Genomic DNA, 25884 nt, shown 5'->3' with positions numbered 1-25884 from the left:
TATTCATTTATACAGTTTCTGATATCCCAGTACTAGTGATTATAGTTCATAGTAGTAAAGTGGGGCTAAGAGAAATGAACAAATGTTAAAAAGGAAATTATTTAGCAGCTTGTTAAAGAAGAGTAGCTTGTAACTTATTGTAATTTGTGTTACATATACGATATATGTAACACAAGATTTAAAGATATGTGTATCTTGTTACATTTTACATATTAATAGTGATTTTTCTGTTAAAAAGTTTTTTATTATGGAAAAGTTTAAACGTATACAATAGTAGACAGAGCAGTATAATGAAACCCCATATATTTATCACCCCACCTAAAAAATTATAAACATATAGGCAATCTAGTTTTATTTATGATCCCTTCATTCCCCACTCCCACCTCTCCAGAACTAGTTTTAAACAATGCCCAAACATCTTATGATTCTATTCATAAACACATAAATGATCATAGTAATAACATAGGAAATACTAATATATTTTATGGATAAAAATGCTGTAATCTCTATAGCTGTTTGATATTGACATGTTAACTGTAAATATCTATTTAAACTCACAGTTATCATTGTTCATCATATCAGATAATGAATTAACCAGACAGGTTCAGATTTAGTCAGCTAGTATTACAGATCGTTCCTGGTGTTGTCAAAAGAGCAGGACTGTCCTAATGCTGTTACTAATAATGAAACAACAATCAGTATAATTTTCATGACAAATTTCACCAAAACCTATGAATAATTTTTGGTTTTTTGTTTCAAGATTTGTCTTAATATTTCTTTGTAGATACCCACTTTGCTAAGTCTGATTTCTTTTATCTTGTCATCCACTTCCATACATGACATTACTAATACTTTATTCATGGTGTTAGTAAGCTGGGGAAAAATTGGGGACCCTCACTTGATTCTGGGCAAGATCCTTGTGGCCCAGTGGTGTTGTAGGAAAGTAGAGCATGTTGAGGTTGTCGTGAGATTTTCGTCTTGGAATAGTCACTGCTCTTGGCTCTCCTGTAGCTTAGGGAAAATTGGGCATCAAAAGAAGGTGTGGTTGGTGTGTTGGAATACTGCTTGCGGAGAACTCAAAAATTCCTACTCCTTCAACATGTAGAAGCAAGGAGGGGGATAAGCCTCAAAGGCAGAGAATCTTGGACCTTACTGCTGGAGCTGTGGAATCCCTGGCATCAGCAGGTTGTCATGCACAAATATTTTCTTCACCCAGGACCTGGAACTACACCTACCTATGGAGGGAGAACTTCTGTGGCCTTTCCTCACCATGAGTCAGGGCCACTACACCTTAACAGGCCACCTGCGTGTTTTGTTCCCTCCAGTTCCTTGCTTCTGTGCAGCTGGTATGGCAGGAAGGCCTACCCTCAGTTGTGCTTCCCGTATGATCAGCATCGCTGGAGAGGCCCATCCTCTGCTTTCTCTGTTGCCACCTTTCCAGGTGTGTGGGCAGTCAGGTGGTCTTCTCAGTAGGCCAGGGGGAAGAAGGAGGCCTCATTCAGGTGTCTACCCCTAAGCCTCCATTCTACCACTGACTACCAGGCCTACATGGGATAGTGTGAAAGACTTGACCAGCTATTAATAAAGTAGTGCAGCATTTTCCATTTGGCCGCCACTTAGCAGGCCTTGTGGGTATATTCCGTGACTGAGAAAAAGGGTAGTTGTGGAGGAGCTATGAGCGCCAGGGTCTAAGGCCGTAAACCCCAACCTGACTCCTAACTTGGGGAATACTGCTTATGGGAATATTGAGATCGTACAAGATATTTTAGGGCTTACACACTAAGTTACTTTGTGTAGCTTAAAAAATAATGTTTACTTTTTCTTTTCTTTTTTTCTTTAGAAAATCTTTGATGTGCAATAGCTAAGAAGTGAAGCAACTTTATACCTATCTGTATGGATTAGTTTCAGGTTAGCTCCTAACTACTGTTAGGATCCCAGAAAAAGACTGAGTGAAGCCAAGACCTTGGGAAAAGTGTGGACAGAGAGAAACCCTAGAAAAAGGGAGGAAAGGGGGTGCCCATGAAGGGCAGGAGGATCGGGCCTGGGGAGGGACTCCTGGGAAGGAGCAGAATGCGGACAGTCGTAAACAGAACTCAAGGATCTCTGGGGGTGCCTCAGGCAGAGCCCACAACACTCCACCCCTGCTTTTGTCACACCCTGGACTTCTGCTCATGGATTTCTTCTGGAGAATTCTGAAGCTCTGCAACTTAAAATAGAGGTTTAAAAGCAAGGACTCTGACATAGTTATAGTCATTGTCAGTACCCACAGATAATCAGAAACACTTGGAAAAACAGCTACCTCTACCTAACTCTTAAAACACCACCGTGTGTTACAGCCCCATTTCAGGCAGTTTTCTGGAAGAGTCTGCTGCCTCCTGGAAGAGCAGAGGCCTTTGCCCACCTGTAGAACTTGTTGTCTGATCTTGATGTCTGTCTCATAGGGCCTGCCATTACTCTTCTTGATACAGAAGATCTCTTATGCGGCCAATTTGGTGTGGCTCACAGGCATCCAGGTTGCTGCCTTTGATGTAGTTGGAGTATTTCTGGTAGTGTTCTGGATTCAGATCTTCATTGATAGGCTCCTTCTGTGGGTGTTTTACAGGACTGGACAGCTTGATGTTCAACGTGAAGGCCTTAGGGAGGAGGTACACACCATCTCCCACTCGATACTGGATGCCATTCTTGGTGGCTGAGCTGTAGAGAACCCGGCCATCCAGATCCTTGAGCTGCTTTTCCTCCATCGGCTGAGTTTTTGGAGGGGACTGAAATCTCGCATCGTTTTGATCATACCACAGCTGGTAGAGATAGGACTTCCCATCCCATCATCCTCTGCCATCAGGGCCTCCGAATCCATGCCTCCCTCCAAGGCCCAGTTTTATGACAGAACTTTATAGACCTTCACTTTGCTGTGAGTGTATGAAAAGCTGCATGTCCTCACATTTGTCCACCAGGAACAGCTCCAAGGGGTCTGATGCGGCCCCGAGGACGTTGGGTGTCCCAACACAGAACCAGTGGGTACGCAAGCTCTGCCTTTGCTGCTCTCCTCCCACAGTGCCATGACAGTGGTTTTGAGGAATTATCTGGAATAACAGAGACACAGTTCCCCACTTCCAGGGTTTCTGAGGCAATGTATACTTTCTTATAGTAACTCTTCTTCCCAGCAGTCTTGATGGCTTCTCCAACCCAATAGATCAGATTCTTGTACTTTCTTTTCTCCTGATGCATTTTTTTGGAGTGATGGCATCTCCAGGATATTGCCATTGACATTGTTGTGATCTGCCTCCTTCATGACCATATTGGGACATCTCTCTTGGCAAGCCTGTTTGCTCCATTCCCTACCACAAAATTTAACCGTATCCTTACAGGCTTTACACTTTCCACATTCGGGCTGTTGACGAATGTTACAAATGCCACACAGTCGGCGTTTAAAAGCATTCTTCTTGTCTTTGTCATCCTTTTCAATTTGCTCTGTGAAGAAAGTGTCAAAGATCTGGTAGAGCAGCTTGGTAGTGGTGGCTTTAGTGAGGCCTTGGTCCTTCTTCTTGGCAGAATGCCCAATGGTCTGACATCTTTCAGCTTGCCTTTTTCCCAGGATGACCCCTGCCAACTTGATCAGGTCCCTCACGTAGTGGGTCAGGAAGATGGGCTGCTTGTCACTATCCCGAGTCTCATCATAATTCTCTACTTGTTCCACCACAAACTGGGCAGTGAATTGACTTAAGTTGAGCACAGAGGACAAACAGCAACTTCAATCTTATTGATCCGGCCTTCATAGGCTGAGTCAGGGCTGTTCTGCAGGAACTCAACTACTGCCGTACTTGTGTAGACCTTCTGCATCGTGCTGAACATCAGTGCTTTCTCTGCTTTGGGATCCATCATAATGTATCTGACAAATGAGGTGCTGAAGCTCATGAGAGCCTTTTCACCTCTGTCAAAGCCAGTGATCCACCGTTCACTTATGGGACCAAGAATTTTGCCATTAACACCACTTTCAAGAGATCAGTCATCATTTTATATTGATTTTGCTGAATCAGAAAAGGAGAGTTTGACATTCTTCTTAATTAGGCTGGTGTTGATTGGGCACAGGTAACCACTTTTACAGTACATGCTGAAGCATGTCAGTTTGGTTGGGGAAGAGCCTCTCAAAGCCAGATTCATTGTCTTCAGAGACAGACATTCTCCCATTTGTTAACAACTGTATCTCATCCACTGCGTCAGGAGGATGCTCTTCATATCCTAGTTCAGTGTCATCCAGGTCCTGTCTGCATTGAATGCACCTTGGAGGATGGGTCTTGGAGGACACAACTATTTTGGTTTGAGCAACTTTTTTCTCAGCTGGGTCCTTGGATATAGTTTTGCATCTCTTCTCCTCCCTACTGGCACTTTAATCTTGGACTTTCAGTCTCCAAACTTTTCATCCTTCACTTTCTAATCGGCAACTTGTGATATTACTCTTTCAGGTTCTTTTCCCTCATGTCTCTGGCAGCTAGAATCTTTGGGTTGTCTTCTGTAACTCTTTTCATCTTTCTTATCTCCTTCATCCTGAATTTTATCTTGAACTCCTTGTTCTGCCTGGCTCCTTAGATTTCTGTTTAGGTGCTTGTTCTTTAGTTTGACCTCTGAATCTCTTCTTTTTCATCTCTTTGTTCTTCTTCCTCCCTGTGTGTTTCTGGTTTTACTCTTTCTGGTTCTTCTGCAGGGAGTGGTCTAGCAACTGGTTCTCTGGATGTGACTTTATGTCTCTTTTCCTCCTAGTCTTTTTCTTCTTCATTGATAGAATCATCCAATTTCGGTCTTTCAAGTTCTTCCTCAGATTTCCTTGCGAAATGAGATGTGATGGTGGTCCGACTGGTAGTTTGCCTTATAATCCTGGGCCTAGATGAGACTTCAGACTTTGTTTCTCCATCAGACTTGCATCTTCTAGGTATGCAAAGTTTAGCAACGGGTATGGGACACTAGTTTTCCTCTGCTATTCCCACTCTGCGGTCCTTACCACTTGTTTTCTAGACATCCATTCACTTCCCAACTGAAAGCCTGAGGTCTGTTCTCCAAGGATAAATCTTTATTTAAAGGGATTTGATTTTAGCCAGGTAGCCCTCCACTGATAATTCTTCTTTATGTACTTTATATAAAGTCACACAACTGATTCTTTATTTCTGTTTGCAGAATCATGCAAGGGGTTCAATTTCTCCTTCACACATTCTCTTTCTGTTAAGCTATCTGAAAACCCACGGAGTCTGCTCCTGAACTGCAAAGAAAATCATCCTCACCACACTGAGCAGGGATCATTCCTTTTCTTCTTTTTTTTTTTTAAAACATCTTTATTGGAGTATAATTGCTTTACAATGGTGTGTTAGTTTCTGCTTTATAACAAAGTGAATCAGTTATACATATACATATATCCCCATATCTCCTCCCTCTTGCGTCTCTCCCCCACCCTCCTTATCCCACCCCTCTAGGTGGTCACAAAGCACCGAGCTGATCTCCCTGTGCTATGTGGCTGCATCCCACTAGCTATCTGTTTTACATTTGGTAAATTTGTTTTACATTTGGTAGTATATATAAGTCCATGACACACTCTCACTTCGTTCCAGCTTACCCTTCACCCTCCCCACGTCCTCAAGTCCATTCTCTACGTCTGTGTTTTTATTCCTGTCCTGTGCCCCTAGGTTCTTCAGAAGCCTTTTTTTTTTAGATTCCATATATATGTGTTCACATACAGTATTTGTTTTTCTCTTTCTGACTTACTTCACTCTGTATGACAGACTCTAGATCCATCCACCTCACTACAAATAACTCAATTTTGTTTCTTTTTATGGTTGAGTAATATTCCATTGTATACATGTGCCACATCTTCTTTATCCATTCATCTGTTGATGGACACTTCGGTTGCTTCCACATCCTGGCTATAGTAAATAGAGCTGCAATGAACAGTGTGGTACATGACTCTTTTTGAATTATGGTTTTCTCAGGGTATATGCCCAGTAGTGGGATTGCTGGATCATATGGTAGTTCTATTTTTAGTTTTTTAAGGAACCTCCATACTGTTCTCCATAGTGGCTGTATCAATTTACATTCCCACCAACAGTGCAGGAGGGTTCCCTTTTCTCCACATTCTCTCCAGCACTTATTGTTTGTGTGTGTATATATATATATATATATATATATAATTTTTTTTTTTTTGGTGGTATGCGGGTCTCTCAGTGTTGTGGCCTCTCCCATTGCAGAGCACAGGCTCCGGACACGCAGGCTCAGCAGCCATAGCTCACGGGCCCAGCCGTTCCGCAGCATGTGGGAACTTCCCGGACCGGGGCACGAACCCATGTCCCCTGCATCAGCAGGCGGACTCTCAACCACTGCGCCACCAGGGAAGCCCGTCTGTAGATTATTTGATGGCCATTCTCACTGGCGTGAGGTGATACCTCATTGTAGTTTTGATTTGCATTTCTCTAATGATTAGTGATGTTGAGCATTCTTTCATGTGTTTGTTGGCAATCTGTATATCTTTTTTGGAGAAATGTCTATTTAGGTCTTCTGGACCTAAATTTTTGGATTGGGTTGTTTGGTTTTTTTTTGATATGAGCTGCATGAGCTGCTTGTAAATTTTGGAGATTAATCCTTTGTCAGTTGCTTCATTTGCAAATATTTCTCCCATTCTGAGGGTTGTGTTTTCGTCTTGTTTATGGTTTCCTTTGCTGTGCAAAAGCTTTTATGTTTCATTAGGTCCCATTTGTTTATTTTTGTTTTTATTTCCATTACTCTAGGAGGTGGGTCAAAAAGGATCTTGCTGTGATTTATGTCATAGAGTGTTCTGCCTATGTTTTCCTCTAAGAATTTTATAGTGTCTGGCCTTACATTTAGGTCTTTAATCCATTTTGAGTTTATATTTGTGTATGGTGTTAGGGAGTGTTCTAATTTCATTCTTTTACATGTAGCTGTCCAGTTGTCCTAGCACCACTTACGGAAGAGGCTATCTTTTCTCCATTGTATGTTCTTGCCTACCTTGTCATAAATTAGGTGACCGTATGTGCATGGGTTTATCTCTGGGCTTTCTATCCTGTTCCATTGATCTATATTTCTGTTTTTGTGTCAGTACCATACTGTCTTGATTACTATAGCTTTGTAGTACAGTCTGAAGTCAGGGAGCCTGATTCCTCCAGCTCCATTTTGCCTTCTAAAGATTGCTTTGTCTATTCCTGGTCTTTTGTGTTTCCATACAAACTTTGAAATTTTTTGTTCTAGTTCTGTGAAAAATGACATTGGTAGTTTGATAGGGATTGCATTGAATCTATAGATTGCTTTGGGTAGTATAGTCATTTTCACAAGGTTGATTCTTCCAATCCAAGAACATGGTATATCTCTCCATCTGTTTGTATCATCTTTAATTTCTTTCATCAGTGTCTTATAGTTTTCTGCATACAGGTCTTTTGTCTTGTTAGGTAGGTTTATTCCTAGGTATTTTATTCTTTTTGTTGCAGTGGTGCATGGGAGTGTTTCCTTAATTTCTCTTTCAGATATTTCATCATTAGTGTATAGGAATGCAAGAGATTTCTGTGCGTTAATATTGTATCCTGCTCCTTTACCAAATTCATTGATTAGCGCTAGTAGTTTTCTGGTAGCATCTTCAGGATTCTCTATGTATTGTATCATGTCATCTTCAAACAGTGACAGCTTTACTTCTTCTCTTCTGATTTGGATTCCTTTTATTTCTTTTTCTTCTCTGATTGCAGTGGCTAAAACTTCCAAAACTATGTTCAGTAATAGTGGTGAGAGTGGACAACCTTGTCTTGTTCCTGATCTTAGTGGAAATGGTTTCAGTTTTTCACCATTGAGAATGATGTTGGTTGTGGGTTTGTCATATATAGCCTTTATTATGTTGAGGAAAGTTCCCTCTATGCCTACTTTCTGGAGGGTTTTTATCATAAAGGGGTGTTGAATTTTGTCAAAAGCTTTTTCTGAATCCATTGAGGCGATCATATGGTTTTTTCCTTCCATTTGTTAATATGGTGTATAACATTGATTGATTTGCGTATATTGAAGAATCCTTGCATTCCTGGGATAAACCCCACTTGATCATGGTGTATGATCCTCTTAATGTGCTGTTGGATTCTGTTTGCTAGTATTTTGTTGAGGATTTTTGCCTCTATGTTCATCAGTGATACTGGTCTGTAGTTTTCTTCTTTTGTGACATCTTTGTCTGGTTTTGGTATCAGAGTGATGGTGGGCTCATAGAATGAGTTTGGGAGTGTTCCTCTCTCTGCTGTATTTTGGAAGAGTTTGAGAAGGATAGGTGTTAGCTCTTCTCTAAATGTTTGTTGGAATTCGCCTGTGAAGCCATCTCTTCCTGGGCTTTTGTTTGTTGGAAGATTTTTAATCACAGTCTCAATTTCAGTGCTTGTGAATGGTCTGTTCATATTTTCTATTTCTGCCTGGTTCAGTCTCGGAAGGTTGTGCTTTTCTAAAAATTTGTCCATTTCTTCCAGGTTATCCATTTTATTGGCATATAGTTGCTTGTAGTAATCTCTCACCATCCTTTGTATTTCTGCAGTGTCACTTGTTACTTCTCCTTTTTCATTTCTAATTCTATTGTTTTGAGTCTTTTCCTTTTCTTTCTTGATGAGTCTGGCTAATGGTTTATCAATTTTGTTTATCTTCTCAAAGAACCAGCTTTTACTTTTTGACCTTTGCAATCGTTTCCTGCATTTCTTTTTCATTTACTTCTGATCTGATCTTTATGATTTCTTTCCTTCTGCCAACTTGGGGTTTTTTTGTTCTTCTTTCTCTGATTGCTTTAGGTGTAAGGTTAGGTTGTTTATTTGAGATGTTTCTTGTTTCTTGATGTAGGATTGTATTGCTATAAACTTGCCCGTTAGAACTGCTTTTGTTGCATCCCATAGGTTTTGGGTCGTTGTGTTTTCATTGTCATTTGTTTCTCGGTATTTTTTGATTTTCTGTTTGATTTCTTCAGTGATCTCTTGGTTATTAAGTAGTGTATTGTTTAGCCTCCATGTGTTTGTAATTTTTACAGATTTTTTTTCCTGTAATTGATATCTAGTCTCATAGCGTTGTGGTCTGAAAAGATACTTGATGCGATTTCAATTTTCTTAAATTTACCAAGGCTTGATGTGTGACCCAAGATATGATCTATCCTGGAGAATGTTCCCTGAGCCCTTGAGGAGAAAGTGTATTGTTTTTTTTTTTTGGATGGAATGTCCTATAAATATCAAAGTCCATCTTGTTTAATGTATCATTTAAAGCTTGTGTTTCCTTATTTATTTTCATTTTCATGATCCTTCCATTGGTGAAAGTGGGGTGTTAAATTCCCCTACTATGATTGTGTTACTGTCAATTTCCCCTTTAATGGCTTTTAGAATTTGCCTTATATATTGAGGTGCTCATATGTTGGGTACATAAATATTTAGGATTGTTGTATCTTCTTCTTGGATTGATCCCTTGATCATTATGTAGTGTCCTTCTTTGTCTCTTGTAATAGTCATTATTTTAAAGTCTATTTTGTCTGATATGAGAATTGCTACTCCACCTTTCTTTTGATTCCCATTTGCATGGAATATCTTTTTCCATCCCCTCACTTTCAGTCTGTATGTGTCCCTAGGTCTGAAGTGGTCTCTTGTAGACAGCATATTTATGGGTCTTGTTTTTGTATCCATTCAGCCATTTTATGTCTTTTGGTGGGAGCATTTAATCCATTTACACTTAAGGTAATTATCAATATGTATGTTCCTATTACCATTTTCTTAAGTGTTCTTTTCTTTTTATCGAATGTCTTTTTGTTACATTGCAGTTAACACTTCTGCAAATTAGGGAGTTCATATGAGTAGAGATATTTTCTCAGATTTCTTACCCAGGAAGTATCCTTGGTCCTCACACCATGGACCTATTTTCTTCTTTTGCAACATTTGTTCTCTGCTTCAAAGTCCTGTCATTTAACTATGTACTTTTCCCCTTTCACTTCTTTTTGTTGCCTTTTTGCATCTCTTCTGTGTAACACTGTTCCTGGTGTTTTGGCCTTTGCTTCTATTGATCAACACTGTGGTTGATTATTTTAACCAAAATCATTGATCCTAGTCTTACCCACTCCCCAATTACCAGGGATCCCCTGATTGGGACATTTTTATAAATCATTTCTCAGGGTCTATGCCAAGAGAGCACAATGTAGCTAAATTGTAGACTTGAATCACTTGTAAGACAACCATGACAAAGCAAGAGAATGAGGCAGTTGGGGAACCCTTTAAGTATCTGTTACCTGCCACTCACTACTCACATCTTCATGGTTTTCACCTGAGTCTGATAATGAAGGGCCTGGAGTGGGCATTCTGTGTCCACTGCAGACCACAGTGATTCCAGACTCAGGGCCATATTGTACTATATTGAACCTGACATTATACTCTAGAAACCTCTCTTACTATGGAGCAGCCCCAACTGAGTTAACAATTTGTGAAGGGGAAAATATGTGTCAGTTTATATCGCCACTCTATGTTGGAACAGTGTATGTCCATGTACATTATGGAAATAGAGTAGGAAGTTTTCTTTTTTGCAAATGGCCACTATTTAATCTTTTAAGGACATTGAGTACTTCTGATGATGTGGAAAGTGTCAGAAGAGACACACTGGTTAGTTTTCAACATCAAATGAAAATAGAATCATCATAAAGGTTTTTCAAACTGCTCACTCATCTCTTTGGTAATTTACCTTTTTCTTTGGTACATTACGTCAAATGCCTCATTAACTTTGTCAGAAGCAAGGGTATGGGACACCAGTGCATCCAGATCGAATTTCTTATTCTTGTAGTCAGCAGCCAGCTTTGGGACAGAATCGATACCTTTCCAATCTGTAATTGGCCAAAATACCAAATAAAGACATGGTGCTTGACATGAAAAGGTAGTTTAACCAGTGTTTGTTGAATGAATGAAATTATCAGGTCAGATTTGGGTTGCTTCAAATAGCTTATCCCCCTGCCATCTTTAATTTTTTGTACTTCTATCTATTAAATTTTTTTTCTTCAAAAGAAAATTTCAAGATTATTTTCTATTTCTAGATAAGGAAGTATCTCAATTTGATCACCGTCTACCTTTTGTTCCCCTATGTTGGTCCATTTTAATGCAAACTGAACTTCAGTTTTCAAATTATAGTTATCCTTCTATAAAGAAACTCTGTTTACTTTCAAGTAACTAATAGAATAAATAGCTTTCAGGTAGTCTTCAGATATGTTCTAGGCACTCAATATTTAAAAAATAAATTATTTTCCTTTCCTTTCAATAATCCTAATTATGATAATTTGAGTACTACTATGAAGAAAATTAAAAGAAAAAAAAAAAACTGACCACCAAAGCTTGTTCCATTTAGAGTACGGCCCATTATTAGCTCCACTGCAGAAACACTCAATCCGTTGTCACCAACGTTTACTCTAATGATGTACATACTCCCCAACCTACTGTTATGCTGTCAAGGGCTGCTCTCTGGAAGGTCAAACAAAAAGATTAGCTGAGTAAGTAGAAAAGTAGAACATGAATTCCAATGTGGGTTTGTACAATAGTTTAGGGAAATTTTACACAACTCTGCATAAAAGATAATGGCTAATGAGGTTGTAATATTGTAGATTGAGACTTGAGGCACCAGTGTTCTGTTTCAGATAGAATATCCAATAAAATTTTGAATGTCATCAAAAAAGATGTTGAAAAGAAACCAAACATATTTTACTCTGTTTAATACCACACTTATGCTGAACCCAGAATGCATCTCATTGTATATCAAGAAAAATATACATACATGAAGGTAAAGAAAGATCTATAGAAGATATTATAAACTCTAGTCAACAAGTTTTTGACCAGGTACAATGGTATATATGAAGATATTTGCAATTCCAGGGACAAAGGATCAAAATTAAGTCACAAACAGAGGGTAAGTATTCACTAGAGTCTAAAAATGAGGCATATACTGTAAACTTAGCAGATCTCAATGTAGGATAATTTAAAAGAAATGCTATTTAAAACAGAAGGCAAAACGGTTAAACAGAAAATAACAGTGGCTGCTGCTCATCAAACATTTCATCTGCTTCCCTATATTTTTTAGCTCTCTTGCAGTTAAGTAGAGTCATATGACTAGTTCTGGGCTATGGGCAGGAGTGACGTGTGCCATTTCCTAGCCAAAATAGAAAAGCCAGTGTACATCCCGCCAGCTGTCCCTTCTACTCTAACAACCAAGAGGACCTCATGTTGAGATTGTAAAGCCACAAATTTGAACTTCCTTGATTGATGAATCACTACATGGAAGACAGGCCCAGGGGATTTGCATTGATCTTTGCATGAGAGAAAGAGAAAATATTATCTTAACCTACTGCAGGTTTGGAGTTAATATAAAAATGCCAAGATTGAAAATGTAAATAAGTTTAAGAAAGATATAAACTTGTGGATGGCCATTCCACATAGAAGCCCTATGTTATAGTTGAACATTTAAAATCTTTTGAGACTAATATTATACAAGAAAAATATAAACTTATCCCATATTGTTTGCCATAGCCAGTGGTTAACTTTGTTCTCACCTGTTGAGGCAACTTTTACTTCTACAGAAGTCCCAATAGGAATACCATTCCTGTTCATCACTGATCATTATATGAAAGAAGCAATCTGAAGTACAGTAAATTCTTTCCCTCTTCTCTCGGTCTGTCTTACTAGGGATGGGCAATGCAATGACCTAGAACTTTTAGAATGTGTTTTGAAATCTTTATTTGAATATGTATTTATAGTTTTGAGAATTTCTAACATTTCTAAATAGCAACTCTTCTAGTTTCTGTACTTCTTATATGGCAGAAATATTTTTGTTTAATGTATATTGTACAGAGAGATCCACAGAGAGAGGTAAAGAGCACAGGCACTGCTTGCGACCTTAAGGTAGCTGCCTACATTACTCCTGGTTTTTTTTTTTTTTTAATTTAATGTTTTTCCTATTGCCCTTCTCTACATTTCTGAGCTTTGCTCCAAGCAGGGAATTAACCTCCATCATTATAACTTAGTCAAATGGGTATTATATGCAAATACAGGGTTTTATTTGGTAGCCTCTGATAACTTTTTTTTTTTTTTCGGTATGCAGGCCTCTCACTGTTGTGGCCTCTCCCATTGCGGAGCACAGGCTCCGGAAGCGCAGGCTCAGTGGCCATGGCTCACGGGCCAGCCACTCCACGGCATGTGGGATCTTCCCGGACCGGGGCACGAACCCGTGTCCCCTGCATCGGCAGGCGGACTCCCAACCACTGCGCCACCAGGGAAGCCCCTCTGATAACTTTTGATGAGAATTTTTAATTCTCAAAATCGTATAAAATTGTCCATTACTGTAAATTTCTAATTGTTCTGTTGGGTTCTTTAGACTGCTGTAGAGCATTAGTGATCATTGAAATTAAGTTCATTCCCATTACTGGAATCTCCTCCACGACGTAGAAATTAAGCTTTCCCTAGTTATGGAAGCTTTTGGTGGAAGGGTAGTTAGCCCATCTTTCTGTGATTAAACCCATCTCTTTTTATTTGGGTTCTCTAGTGTAATTCTATTCCATAATTTAAAATACGTTTCTTGGTGTAATAAATAAGTTAATAATAGAACCTGCCAAGTTTTGGATCAGTGGTTCTCAGCGTGAGAACCAATGCATGAGAATATCCTGGGTATGGGTCAATTCACTGATACTGGAAAACAACTCCCCAGGTACTTCTGAAGTATAGCCAGTTTTGAGAATCTCTATACTAGAAAAATAAGTGGGCTGAATTTCAGTGTTTGTGAAACATATGAGCTGTGGGAAGTGGAGGGAGGAATGTGGCACATTGAAGGCCACAGGTGCCAAGGACAATTGAAAAAGCAAGGCCTGAAGCTTTGGATGCAGGGGAGCGGTGCAGTACAAGGGGTCCTCACTGCACGGATGTCAGTAATAGCTAACATTTATTGAGTGCTTATTACCTGCCAGATCCTCTTTTAAGCAGTTGCACTATTATAATGAAGCCATTCTAAGAGGAAAGACCCAGGAAGGGCAGCCTTCCCAGTCTCCATTCTCTTTTGTCATATCATGTTGTGTCAGGTAAGAACCGAGGGGAAAATTGCCAAAGCCTGCTCCTGGGAGGTTGAAGTACAGAATTTCATTCTTTGTACCCTCTCTAGAGGAGAGTTTTAGGAGCCAGGCTGAGTGAAGGGGTAAATAAAAGGGAATACTGTCATAACTACTTCACAGCTCTCACTAATGAACTAAGAAGCCTCCATAGGCAGAAAAGTTAGTTGATGAATTCTTTGGTCATCTTGTTAAAAAAAACAAAACAAAACTCTACTTAGTGGCTTTGAGCAAAGATGCATTAGGTGAATATTTGCTGGAGACTAAGGCTGCGTGCTCTGGAGGCTAACTTCTCCCTATGTTGCCTGTGCAGTTGGCTCTTTACTCCGTTTTCTGGAGCAGAACAGACAGGACTGGCTATGTGGGCCTGCAACCAGTGCAGTTGCCCAGGGTCCTGCACTCAGAAGGGCCCTCCTTTCCTGTCCTGAGAGGAGAGGAAATCTGAATGGTACAAAATTGTAATGTTTAGGAAAAAAAGATTGAGTTTTTAATTTTGCAGCTTGTTGACTTTTTTAATTGAAAATTTCACATATATAATTTGGACCTAATTCTGCAGCCCGATTATTGAGATCTGATGGACAGAAATGGCTTGTTTGTAGGTTGCTAACATCTCCTTGCTCTACTTTAAGATGAGAGTGGATACCTCTGGCTGTTAGGGGTGACTCCATTCACCCTGTCTATTCCCTCCTCTAAATCTGCCTTTTCTATTTTTTTTCCTCACTTCTCATAGGCACATTTCTTTGAAAGTTTTTATTTCTAAGTTTTCCCTTAATTTTTTGCTGACTTTCATGTGAAAGAATAAACAAATATTAATAACACATTAATATTAAATAGTAATATTTATTAATAAGTAAAAATTAATTATATGTATGTAACATATAATGATATCTAATATAGTATTAATAACTATTCTTAAACATAACTTATACATGTATATAAATATTAAAATTTAATAAGTATATTAAGATGCACATATTATAAATGTTAATAAGCAATATTTATTATATCCTATTATAAAAAATATACATACCATGATTTTAGCTCCACCTACACACTCAAAGACAAAATCCACACCTCCATTGGTCATTTCAACAATGACCTCCTGAATGGGTTTATCTAGGTCTCTAGGATTGAGGCAGTTGGTTTCTCCAAGGGATCTGGCCTTTGTAAACTTCTCACTTTTGATGTCAATAACTATGATTCTGGAAGCTTCTGCTGCTTTATAACCGATTACAGCTGAAAGACTGACACCTCCTAGGCCAAAGGTGGCACATGTAGAACCAGGTGTAACCTGCAGGCAAGAAAATTATACATTAACTTCTCAAGCAGCTGGTCCCACTTTTTTTTTTTTTTTTTTTTCCTTGACCACTCCGTGCTGCATGCGGGATCTTAGTTCCCTGATCAGGGATAGAATGCGTGCCCCCTGCATGGGAAGCACAGAATCTTAACCACTGGACCACCAGGAGTCCCTGGTCCCACTTTGTAAAATAGGGACCGAGTGAGGTGGGGGCAGGACCATATAAATAAAGACGGCCTGTCATAAAACTAAATGATATAGCTAAATGGGGGCAATTTGCCAACATGAAAATGGATGAATCACTGGCTAAATCTGCAGAAACACTTGAAGGCCATTAGATATTCAGCTCATAACGAACAAACCCAAGTGAAAATCATTCCCTTGTCTTCCTTTTCCCTTTGGTGTTATGAGAACAAAAACTGAAGCCCACACATTTTAATGGGTTTATTGGTTTCTTTTTAAAATAGATCAAAGTGAGAGAGTAGCACTGATATATACACTACTGAATAATGTAAAACAGATAGCTAGTGGGAAGCAGCCGCATGGCACAGGGAGATCAGCTCCGTGCTTTGTGACCACCTAGAAAGGTGGGATAGGGAAGGTGGGAGGGAGATGCAAGAGGGAGGGGATATGGGGATATATGTATACGTATAGCTGATTCACTTTGCAATACAGCAGAAACTAACACACCATTGTAAAGCAATTATACTCCAATAAAGATGTTAAAAAAAAATAGATCACAAGCCCCAGTGTTCATTGCAGCACTATTTACAATACCCAAGACATGGAAGCAACCTAAATGTCCATTGACAAATGAATGGATAAAGAAGATGTGGTACATATATACAATGGAATAATTATTCAGCAATAAAAAAGAATGAAATAATGCCATTTGCAGCAACATGGATAGACCTAAAGATGATCATACTAAGTGAAGTAAGTCAAAGACAAATATCATATGATATCACATATATGTCGAATCTAAAAAAAAAATGATAAAAATGAACTTATTTACAAAATAGAAATAGACTCACAGACTTCAAAAACAAACTTATGGTTACCAAAGGGGAGAGGGGAGGGATAAATTAGGAGTTTGGGATTAACATACATACACTACTAGATATAAAAGAAATATATTTCCTTCAATTAAAATATAACCAATACCTCTAGGCCCAACTTAAATCACACTCTCCCCATGAAATGTTTCTTGATTCTTCAATTAGAAATTAGTGCCCACCTCTTTGCTTTTTTTATATCATATAATTTATAATTATTCTTGATTGATTTTGTTTGCATACACATGTTTCTTTAAAAGACTGCAAAATCTTTGAAGGCATATAATCACATTGCTATCAAGGAGTGTTCTTATCTTTTGTCTTTGATAAATGTTTGTTACATTGAATTAAAAAGAAACATAATATATAAGATGATAAGGAAAGCTGCTATAGCTGGAATATGTTATTTTGTAGAGTGGCAAAAAAATTACTATACAGAGAGATGCTCAATTAATATTTTCTAATGGTGATGAGAAACTGTTAGAATTAAAGCATAAATAAAAGGGAAAGAGAAAATGTGTCCAAGGGAAGTACTGATATATTCTAAACTGGAAACAAAACTATTAAGGAACAGAGAGAATGCATGTATTTTACTTTAACTTATGTGTGATATTAGGCATGCATATGCTGACTTTTGCTACTCAGGGAAAATAGAATATCTATTTTGCAAATATTCAGAATAATGTTCTATATATACTATGTTCTATTGACTATGATACTGTGGCATATTTAATATATTTCCAGATATATTTCTATGGAGACTGTATTATAAAGTTTGCCGTAAGTCTCATCGAAAGTAACATGCATTTTTCTCATTGAAGCAATGTTGTACACAGTAGTTGTACATAGCTCACAACAGTGTATAAATTGAATACACTGCACCAGTTATGTTATACAACTGGACATCTGTGTGTAAAAGTGCATTTAATTGCACTTCTGAGTGGAGGTTATTATAAAGTACCCCCCACTTAAAAATAGGGCTATAAATAGTTGATGATTATCTATCTGCAGACAACACTGTTACAGGACATTTTTATGCTTCCAAAGATCTCTATGAAATGTGATTAATTTGGCAGTAAAGGATACAAATAGGTTAAAAAGAACCCAGAGTTCTGATGATACTGGGGGAGTGGTCCTCAATAATTAATCAGAGTTTTTGCATCACTTTTCTTCCCAGAAGTAAATTAAACATTATTAAAGCTCTTGCCTTTTGACTAGAATTACTGACACTTCACTTCTCTTAACTTGTTCCTATCAGATTTATTTCTCTTCTTTGAGCGTGAGGTGGTTTAGCTATTCCTCAGTAGCAGGAAGAGCAGATTCTGGGAGTTTAGGTAAGTTCTGACTAGATTTAAAAGAAAACTGTGGCTGAATCTCTAGTGTTAATATCCCTGAAGAAAGACTAGAACAGTAGAAGGTGACAGTCAGCATGGAGTCCAGAAAAGGGCGCGGTGGGGTGTGGTGGCAAAGAGCAGTAATTTTTCCCTGTGGCTCCAGTGTTATCTAGAGGAAAATACGCCTTGACTGGAGGGTCACATCAGCTCTGAACTCCAGCCAACTAGCAACACCCTTCCTCCAGGAGCCTTCCGATTGTAGTTTGACCTCCCATATAGCTTTACATTTTTGTTAATGAATAAATGAATGAATGAACTTTTAGAGGGAGATAATACACTAAGAGCCAAGAGTAGCATTCCTGTGGCTGATGTAATTCTCAACGAAAAGTCATATCTCGATATTCTGGCTACTAGATCAGCCTCTTATTTTGGTTAGTTTGACTTTGTTTCCTTGGCACTGAACAACTCTAAGTAAGCTGATAAAAAAGAATATTTGGATTGCAAGGCTGAGAACCAAGCCTCACCAAGGCGTTTTAGGTGTTTCACATGAACCTGGCTTTATTCATTCATTTGCTGATAAATTATCAAGCTCATATTATGTGCCAGGCACAGGGCTAGGCTCTGGAGCTATCACAATGAACAAGAGAGAATTCTTGCCCTTACAGAGCTAATCATCTAATAGGAAGGAGAAATAAATGGGAAATTTCTTCATAGTGTGATAAGAAGGAAGACAGGGTTAAATACAGAAACTTTAGGGGAAAGTGGGAGGGAGGGATACCTCATGCATGCCTGGGAGGGTGGAGTAGGCTTCCAACAGGAAGGGATAAATAAATGGAGTCAGCCAGAAGAAGTGGGGGAGCTTTCCAGGCAGTGTTGGTGGGAGCCAGGTGTGAAAAGTCCAGAGGCGCAGTCCAGAGCCCAGAGACTGAGGGTCAGGCCCAGGGGAACAGTGAGCCACAAAAGGAAGAAGGAGAAAGAATGACTATAGCATATTGAAGGAAAAGGGGAATAATTAAAGGGGAATAAAAACTTTAGATTTTTTGTTTAGGAAGATCACTCTGGTTGCATTTTGCAGTTTAGAGTCAAGGGAAAAAGATTGATATCAAGGAGGTTCAAATAAGCAGGTTGTTTGAAGTGTCCAAGTGATATTGACATCTCTCTAATCTCTCAGTTGAAGAGCTTTGTAAAAGCTAAATTCTAACATGGAATTCCAGGGACGCATCTTACCATCATCAGGGCTGCCATCTTGAGACCTTCCCCTGAAGCCACAAAGGCACAGGGTGAGAAGCAGAGATGAATTACTACAGTTTGGGAGAGAGGAATCTGCTGTGTCAGGGAGAAAGTAGGGTAGCTCTATGGAGATGGGTGGAGGTTTCTGTTGTCTCTTGACTGGGTCTGCTGTCCCAGGGCGAGCATTCGTATTTAGGGGACATATTTATCAGGCTGTATTTAAATCAGGGACAGTCTGTAATCTAACATACGAGTAAAGGAAAAGAAATGAACATGAACTGGGTGCCAGCTATATGCTAGCCTCTGGGCCAGATGTCTTACGTATGTAATATGATTTAATTATCCCCACAACTATTTGTAGTAGATATTATGGTAGAGAGATAGGAATAGAGAGGTTAAATAACTGGCCTAAAATCATGGAGGTAATAAATGGCAGAGCCAGGTTTTGAAGATAAAGCTGGTTGCTTTATCATGCTGCCTCCTAGTAATGTCTATTTTACACAACCTGGTGATTAAGTATTTTACCTTGGCAATGTTGACTACAGCACCATAGCCAGTTGAAAATGCACATCCAAGCAGACAAACTCTCTCTAAACTGGCATCATCATCAACTTTGGCAAGGTTAACATCTGACACTACAGTGTACTGACTGAAGGTACTGGTTCCCATGAAATGGTAAAGTCTTCCTCTGCAGGTAAACCTGCTAGTTTTGTCTTCCATTAATTTTTGATCACCCATAGGAGTTTTGAAATGCCTAGGGTAAAAAGATACAGAAAAAGAGAAAGTAGATGGACCACTGATTACTTTCCTGAAGAAAAAAATTAGGCGTTATGTATTCGTTATGATAATTTTATTAGATGGAAAAATTGAAAACAAATGGCTTGAGAATTTTCACCTAAATATATAGTCAGAAGTGGTCTAAAGGTAATAATGATAATAATAATACACTTTTGATTGTATACTTCTTATGTGCCAGAAACTCTTTTAAGGGCTTTACATGTATTTCTTTAAAAAATTGTATTATGGAAAACTCAAGCACATATAAAAGTAGAAAGAATAGCAAAATGAATCCTCATGTAACCATCTCCAAGCTTTGGCAGTTATCAATTCATGACTGATCTAGTTTCATCTATTACCTACCTGATTCCCCAACACTAGCACCTATCCTCCCCACTTTGGACTATTTTGAAGTAAATCCTAGACATCGCTATTTCATCTGTAAATATTTCAGTATGTGTCTCTAAAAGATAAAGATTCTTTTAGTTCCACACATTGCATTTGGTTGATATGTCTCTTAAGTCTCTTCTAATTTATAGGTTCTCACCCCACCCCTTGTTTTTTCCCTGCCATTTATTTGTTGAAGAAACAGTCATTTGGCCTACAGAATTTTCTTCACTCTAGATTTTTCTGATTACACTCTTGTAACCTGGTTTAACATGTTTCTCCATCACTGTATTTCCTCTAAACTAGTATTTTTGATCTAAATGCTTGATCTGATTCAGGTTTTATGTTTTTGTAGGAATATTGCTAACATAGTGTTGTGTATTTTCATCTGGAGGCATATAATACCTTATCTCTATTTTTGTGACATTAGAGAGAATTGATGGTCATTGTCAAAATCTATTATTAAAAGTTTGCAAAAGGGTGTGTTCGTTCTTTGAATATCTGCAAAACCCTGTGAAGTAGGCATTATTACTGTCCCCATTTTATAGATGAGGAAATTGAGGCACAGTAATCTATGTAAGAGTAGTAAAATTTTAGCTTCTAAAATAACTAGTTTCAATTAGAATTAAGCATAAACAGATCTTTCTATAGTCTCAGTAGAGAATAAGGCAATTAAAAATTTTGACTCTGGAGCCAGACTGCCTAGGTTCAAAATCTAGCTCCAGGACTTACATCTACGTGGTCTTGGAATAAATTACTGTGACTCGTTGCATTCCTCTCTCATCCTCTGTAGAAGTAGCTATTATTCTGAATGTGGCATTTATCATTCCCTTTACTACATACACATGAACCATAAACAATATATGGTATTGTTATTGTATATGACTAAATTTATCTGTGAGAAACTTGCTTCTTTCCCTTAACATTATATGTGTGAGATTATTCTATGTTGATACATTTAGAGCAAGTTTAGCCATTCTCATTGTTATATAGTATATTTAGAGGAAGTTTAGCCATTCTCATTGTTATATAGTAATTCCATTGTGTTACTACGTAGCAATTTGTTAATCTATTTCTTATTGAAGGACATTTACCCTATTTTCAATTGCTCGTTATTACAGTGTTGCAATGATCATTATGGTGCACGTCTGTTTGGGTGATTTTACAAGTTTCTTGTACACATCTAGAATTGGTGGGTACAAAGTATCCACCTCTTCAACTCCATTTAGGTATGCCAGTGTACTGCCCAAAATATTTGTAACAATTTATACTCTTACTAATAGTTTATAGAGCTTACTTGATTTTTCCACAAAAATTTGTGTGTGAACTCAGACAGAACTTGCATTTTCTACATTGAGGTGTGTAGAGTGGAATTACTTTGTCACCTAGAAAAGAAGGCCATGTGTTAGATGATGCCTAAGATGTTACTTACAGTTTCTACCAGGTGAATTGGTGGAAAACACCATTCTTTATGGTATACATTTTATGTTCAGTAGGAAGTATAGGTGGCTACAGTATTTTATTAACCTGCAAGATCGCTGATTCTCCCAAGTATTGTATATACTGTCTTTTTTCTTTTTCATTTTCCCTCTGCTGGGCAGTCAAGCAACACATCTGTATTATACCATCAGGTGCAGAGTCCTTTGTGAGACTCTGCTGTCATTGCAACACTCTGCATTATGACTATTATTTATTACATAATGACTTTATTTATTACATTTCTAAACATCCTGCATGGAACAGAACATCCTTATATAATAGGGGAGGTGGGCAATAGGCTAGATATGGAGAGTAAACTATATATCATCTTCATGTTTCATTTAGTTCACTCTCAAATTCTACATTTTCTACTTTTTATTCAATTTCAATAATGATTTCTATCCTCTGATGACCAAGGTCCAATAATGATGATTAACATTTGTTCAACATTTAGTATGTGTCAGTCACCATTCTAACTGCTTGCATGTATTATCTCATTTAATTCTCAGGACAACCCTTTGAGATGGGTACTGTTATTGTCCCCGTTAGAAAATGGAAATCTGAGCTGAGTCACAGAAAAGTGACTTAACTGGTTAAGGTCACACAGCCAGTAAGTGGTAGAGCTGGGACTACATTGGCCAGACTTGTTTGTGGATGCCAAATTTTGGAGAGCAATTTGTTTCTATAATCTTGTTTTGAATGGAAAGATACTAATATACATCTCAGTTTGGAGCATCCTCATTAAAGGAAGAAAGAATGGTACGGTTCATCCTGTCTGATAAGTGACAATTGCATAGCTCATATTGCAGTATTTGATGGATCTGTTACAAAATGTAAAGTAAATAATTCGACTATTGGCATGCTTCATACACGTGTTTATCTTACAAACTTCCAAGAAGACATTTAAGCTAACATTGACATATGCATAATATTTCTCACTTAAGCTACCTATAAGTCATCATTCTTTAAATTCTTTATAATATTAAAATCGTTTTTTTTTATTTAGAGGAGGTTGTTTTAAATTGTCATCTATTCCCCCTTGGAAGCTCAGTGTAAGCTCACCTTGTAACTTTGCATCATAGGACAGTTTTGCAGTGCTATATGTACATAAAGTGACCGTATTTCCCAGATTTTATTAGACAGTTCTTTTTTTATTCATTTCCCAGACCAGGAATCAAACTTGCACCCCCTGCAGTGGAAGTGTGGAGTCTTAACCACTGGACTGCCAGGGAAGTCCCCAGGCAGCTCTGATCGGAAATATTGTGTCTCATTGCTAGACTCTGATAGACTGTGTGCTTCAGTTTTGCTTTGGAAAAGATGGTCCCCTTATGTAAACAGAGATCAATTATAGCATGCAAAGCCAGGACTGTATCAGGAATTATCCCTGAAATATCCTGACATTTCCATTTAATTGGAATCAGAAATTTAAATACCTGGTTTGAAGTTGGTCACTCTTGGCCCAACACTTTCCACGATTCCTGCAGCCTCATGGCCAAGGATCACTGGGAAAAAACCCCTCAAATTGAGGATGGATGACATGGGCATCAGTATGGCACAAGGTGGTGGCGATTATCTACAAAGCAACCGCAGACTTGAGTCCTGTTTCTGTAATTATATCATTGGGGTTGTTAGGAGGATAATTTTAGGCCCAATGACACTTTGAAACTTAACAACACTCATTGAGCTCAATAAAAGAATTGCATTTTGAAAAAAAGAGAATAATTAAAAATATGTTGTGATATAGTCTTTCCTCTTAATCCATCTTTATTTTCTTCCTTTCACTGTCACTGAAAAAATCACACAAAGAGAGAGAATTGGCAGTCACTGTCTCTAGGAGAGGAGAAATCAAAGGTAACAGAAAAGTTAAACTCTGTTAGAGGGAGTGGAGGGGGAACACAGGTTTCTAGGGCTTGTTCAAATTTTGTTGAAACGACATGAAATACAATAGAGGTAATAAAACTTTTATAGTTAAAAGAGAGATATCAAATAAGGGATTGTCTTAATTAATTACGAAGTGTCCCAGTATTATTTTTCAGGATTCTGTTCATGAGGATAACTCATTCATTCTCATGCATAAACTCTTACTGTGGTTGGTGATCCTGAGGAAAAATATAAGCCAGGTCAGCTGCGGAGAAAATTGACTCAACTTGTCGCCTGTGATCCCTCTCTGCTCAGTGCCATGTCTTCTCCCTGCTGTCTCACTTCTGTCCCCTCCTCTGGGCACCCAGGACCCTTAGCATCAGATCTTTCCTTGTTTTGAACCAAACTCTCAATCTTTCTTTTAATAACACTTTTCAATAACTGGCAACTGGAAAACAAAAAGAAAACCTACCTAATTCTAATCTAAAATGAATTCCTTTGTCTGATTCTTACAATTTACCCCTCCTAGGGATAATACCTGTTTTTAATGTGAACCTAAATATGTAATTCCCCCATAGTGAAAACTCTTGGGACTCCCAGTTATACTAGATAGGCTTGACCTGACCGAAGCCAAGTCTGCATTTGGTGTCTTGCCTGTCCCGCCCTGGGAAAGTTCACACACACCTGAATTCGAACTTCATGAGCCTTGAGGGAAGCTCCCTCAACCTCTTCAACGCTGAGGGGCTTGTTTGCTTTCCAGGTGATAGCTGCTTTGCATTTAATAACCTGAGAAAGTGGGAGAGGGGGAAAGGATAGGAGGGAGGAAGAGAGAAGGAGAGAGAAAGAAAGAATATCATGGAAAAAAAATGAACGAACATGTTGATACTATTATTTTATGAAAGAGAGTTTTGGAGTTTGGGGCTGGATGTTATATATAATTATATTATTCTAAAGACAAGGGACCTTAATTGAAAATAAGAAGTCAAATTCTACATTGTAGTCATTGCACTTTTAATTTTCAAAAAGAACAGGTGTATTAAAGTTTACTCTATTATAAAGCCTTGATTTTTTTCTCTCCAGAATAAAGAGGATAAATCTATAGGATTTGGGCATGGTAGATGACCAATATGTGTTTGTTGATCGAACCATTTGTTATCAGCTCTGCATTACCTGAATCCTTATTGCTAGAGCAGATGTGTTTTACATCTTCGCTGCTCAAAATGTGGACCTCCCTGCCACCAGCAGTTATTGACATCACCTGAGAATTTGCTAGAGCTATAAGCCCTAGTAGTTTGTATCCCTTAATTTCCCTCATTTATTTCTCTCATCTTCCCAACTCCCCACCCCCACACCCTGGGCAATCACCTGTTCTCTGTATCTATGATTTTGTTTCTGTTTTGTTATGTTTGTTTATCTGTTTTTGCTTTTTAGAGTCCACATATAAGTGAAATCATATAATATTTGTCTTTCTCTGTATGACTTCACTTAGCTTAATACCCTCTAGGTCTACCGATGTTGTCACAAATGGCAAGATTTCATTCTTTTTTATGACTGAGTAATATTTCATTGTGAGTGTGTATGTACATGTGTGTATATATATATATATATATTTAAATTTATTTATTTATTTTTGGCTGCGTTGGGTCTTCGTTGCTGTGTGCAGGCTTTCTCTACTTGCGGCAAGCGGGAGCTACTCTTTGTTGCGGTGCGGGGGCTTCTCATTGCGGTGGCTTCTCTTGTTGTGGAGCACGGCCTCTAGGCACGCAGGCTTCAGTAGTTGTGGCTCACGGGCTCTAGCGCACAGGCTCAGTAGTTGTGGCTCACGGGCTCTAGAGTGCAGGCTTAGTAGTTGTGGCGCAAGGGCATGTGGGATCTTCCCAGACCAGGGCTCAAACCCATGTCCCCTGCATTGGCAGGTGGATTCTCAACCACTGCACCACCAGGAAAGTACCTATATGAGTATATATATACCACATCTTCTTTATCCATACATCTGTTGATGAGGACTTAGCTTTTGATCAACTTTAAACTGCTGCTTTCTGAGAGTAATTCCCAAGGACGCTTCTTTTAGCAACTGTATAAAGACACACACAAAAAAAACAAGAATTGAACAAAGAAACAGTATATTTGCTTACTTTGCCCTTGGTGCCCATTTTCTTTGGGAAACTTGCCTTGGAAGTTTCTTTCTGATTTAAGAAGTTCTTCTTCTTCTATCCAGGGTGCTCTGTGTCCTGTGTAGAATTGTCTTTGAATAAATACCATCTCTGCTCTTCTGTTCTCCAATTCTTTTCTCCCCTTTTTTGTTGCTGTAATCTGCAACTTTGCCCATCTCTCTCCACATCATCATTTGTGGTGTCATAT

At 38.4% G+C, this 25884-nt stretch overlaps 1 protein-coding gene and 1 pseudogene across 1 annotated transcript; both read right to left on the bottom strand.

The window, feature by feature from the left end:
* Nucleotides 1-2343: 2343 nt before the first annotated feature.
* Nucleotides 2344-10333, bottom strand: LOC116754013 (annotated as a pseudogene).
* Nucleotides 10334-10706: 373 nt separating this feature from the next.
* Nucleotides 10707-25676, bottom strand: ADH4 (alcohol dehydrogenase 4 (class II), pi polypeptide). The gene is given in 10 exon segments (XM_032632014.1): nt 10707-10849; nt 11343-11432; nt 11435-11477; nt 15135-15395; nt 19546-19774; nt 21482-21569; nt 23097-23179; nt 23181-23236; nt 24208-24309; nt 25659-25676. Coding segments are annotated over 10 exon segments (1113 nt in total).
* Nucleotides 25677-25884: the final 208 nt, after the last annotated feature.

Source organism: Phocoena sinus, chromosome 5, assembly GCF_008692025.1.
Source record: "Phocoena sinus isolate mPhoSin1 chromosome 5, mPhoSin1.pri, whole genome shotgun sequence".
Classification (NCBI taxonomy): Eukaryota; Metazoa; Chordata; class Mammalia; order Artiodactyla; family Phocoenidae; genus Phocoena; species Phocoena sinus.
This window is presented reverse-complemented; position numbering and strand designations above follow the sequence as displayed.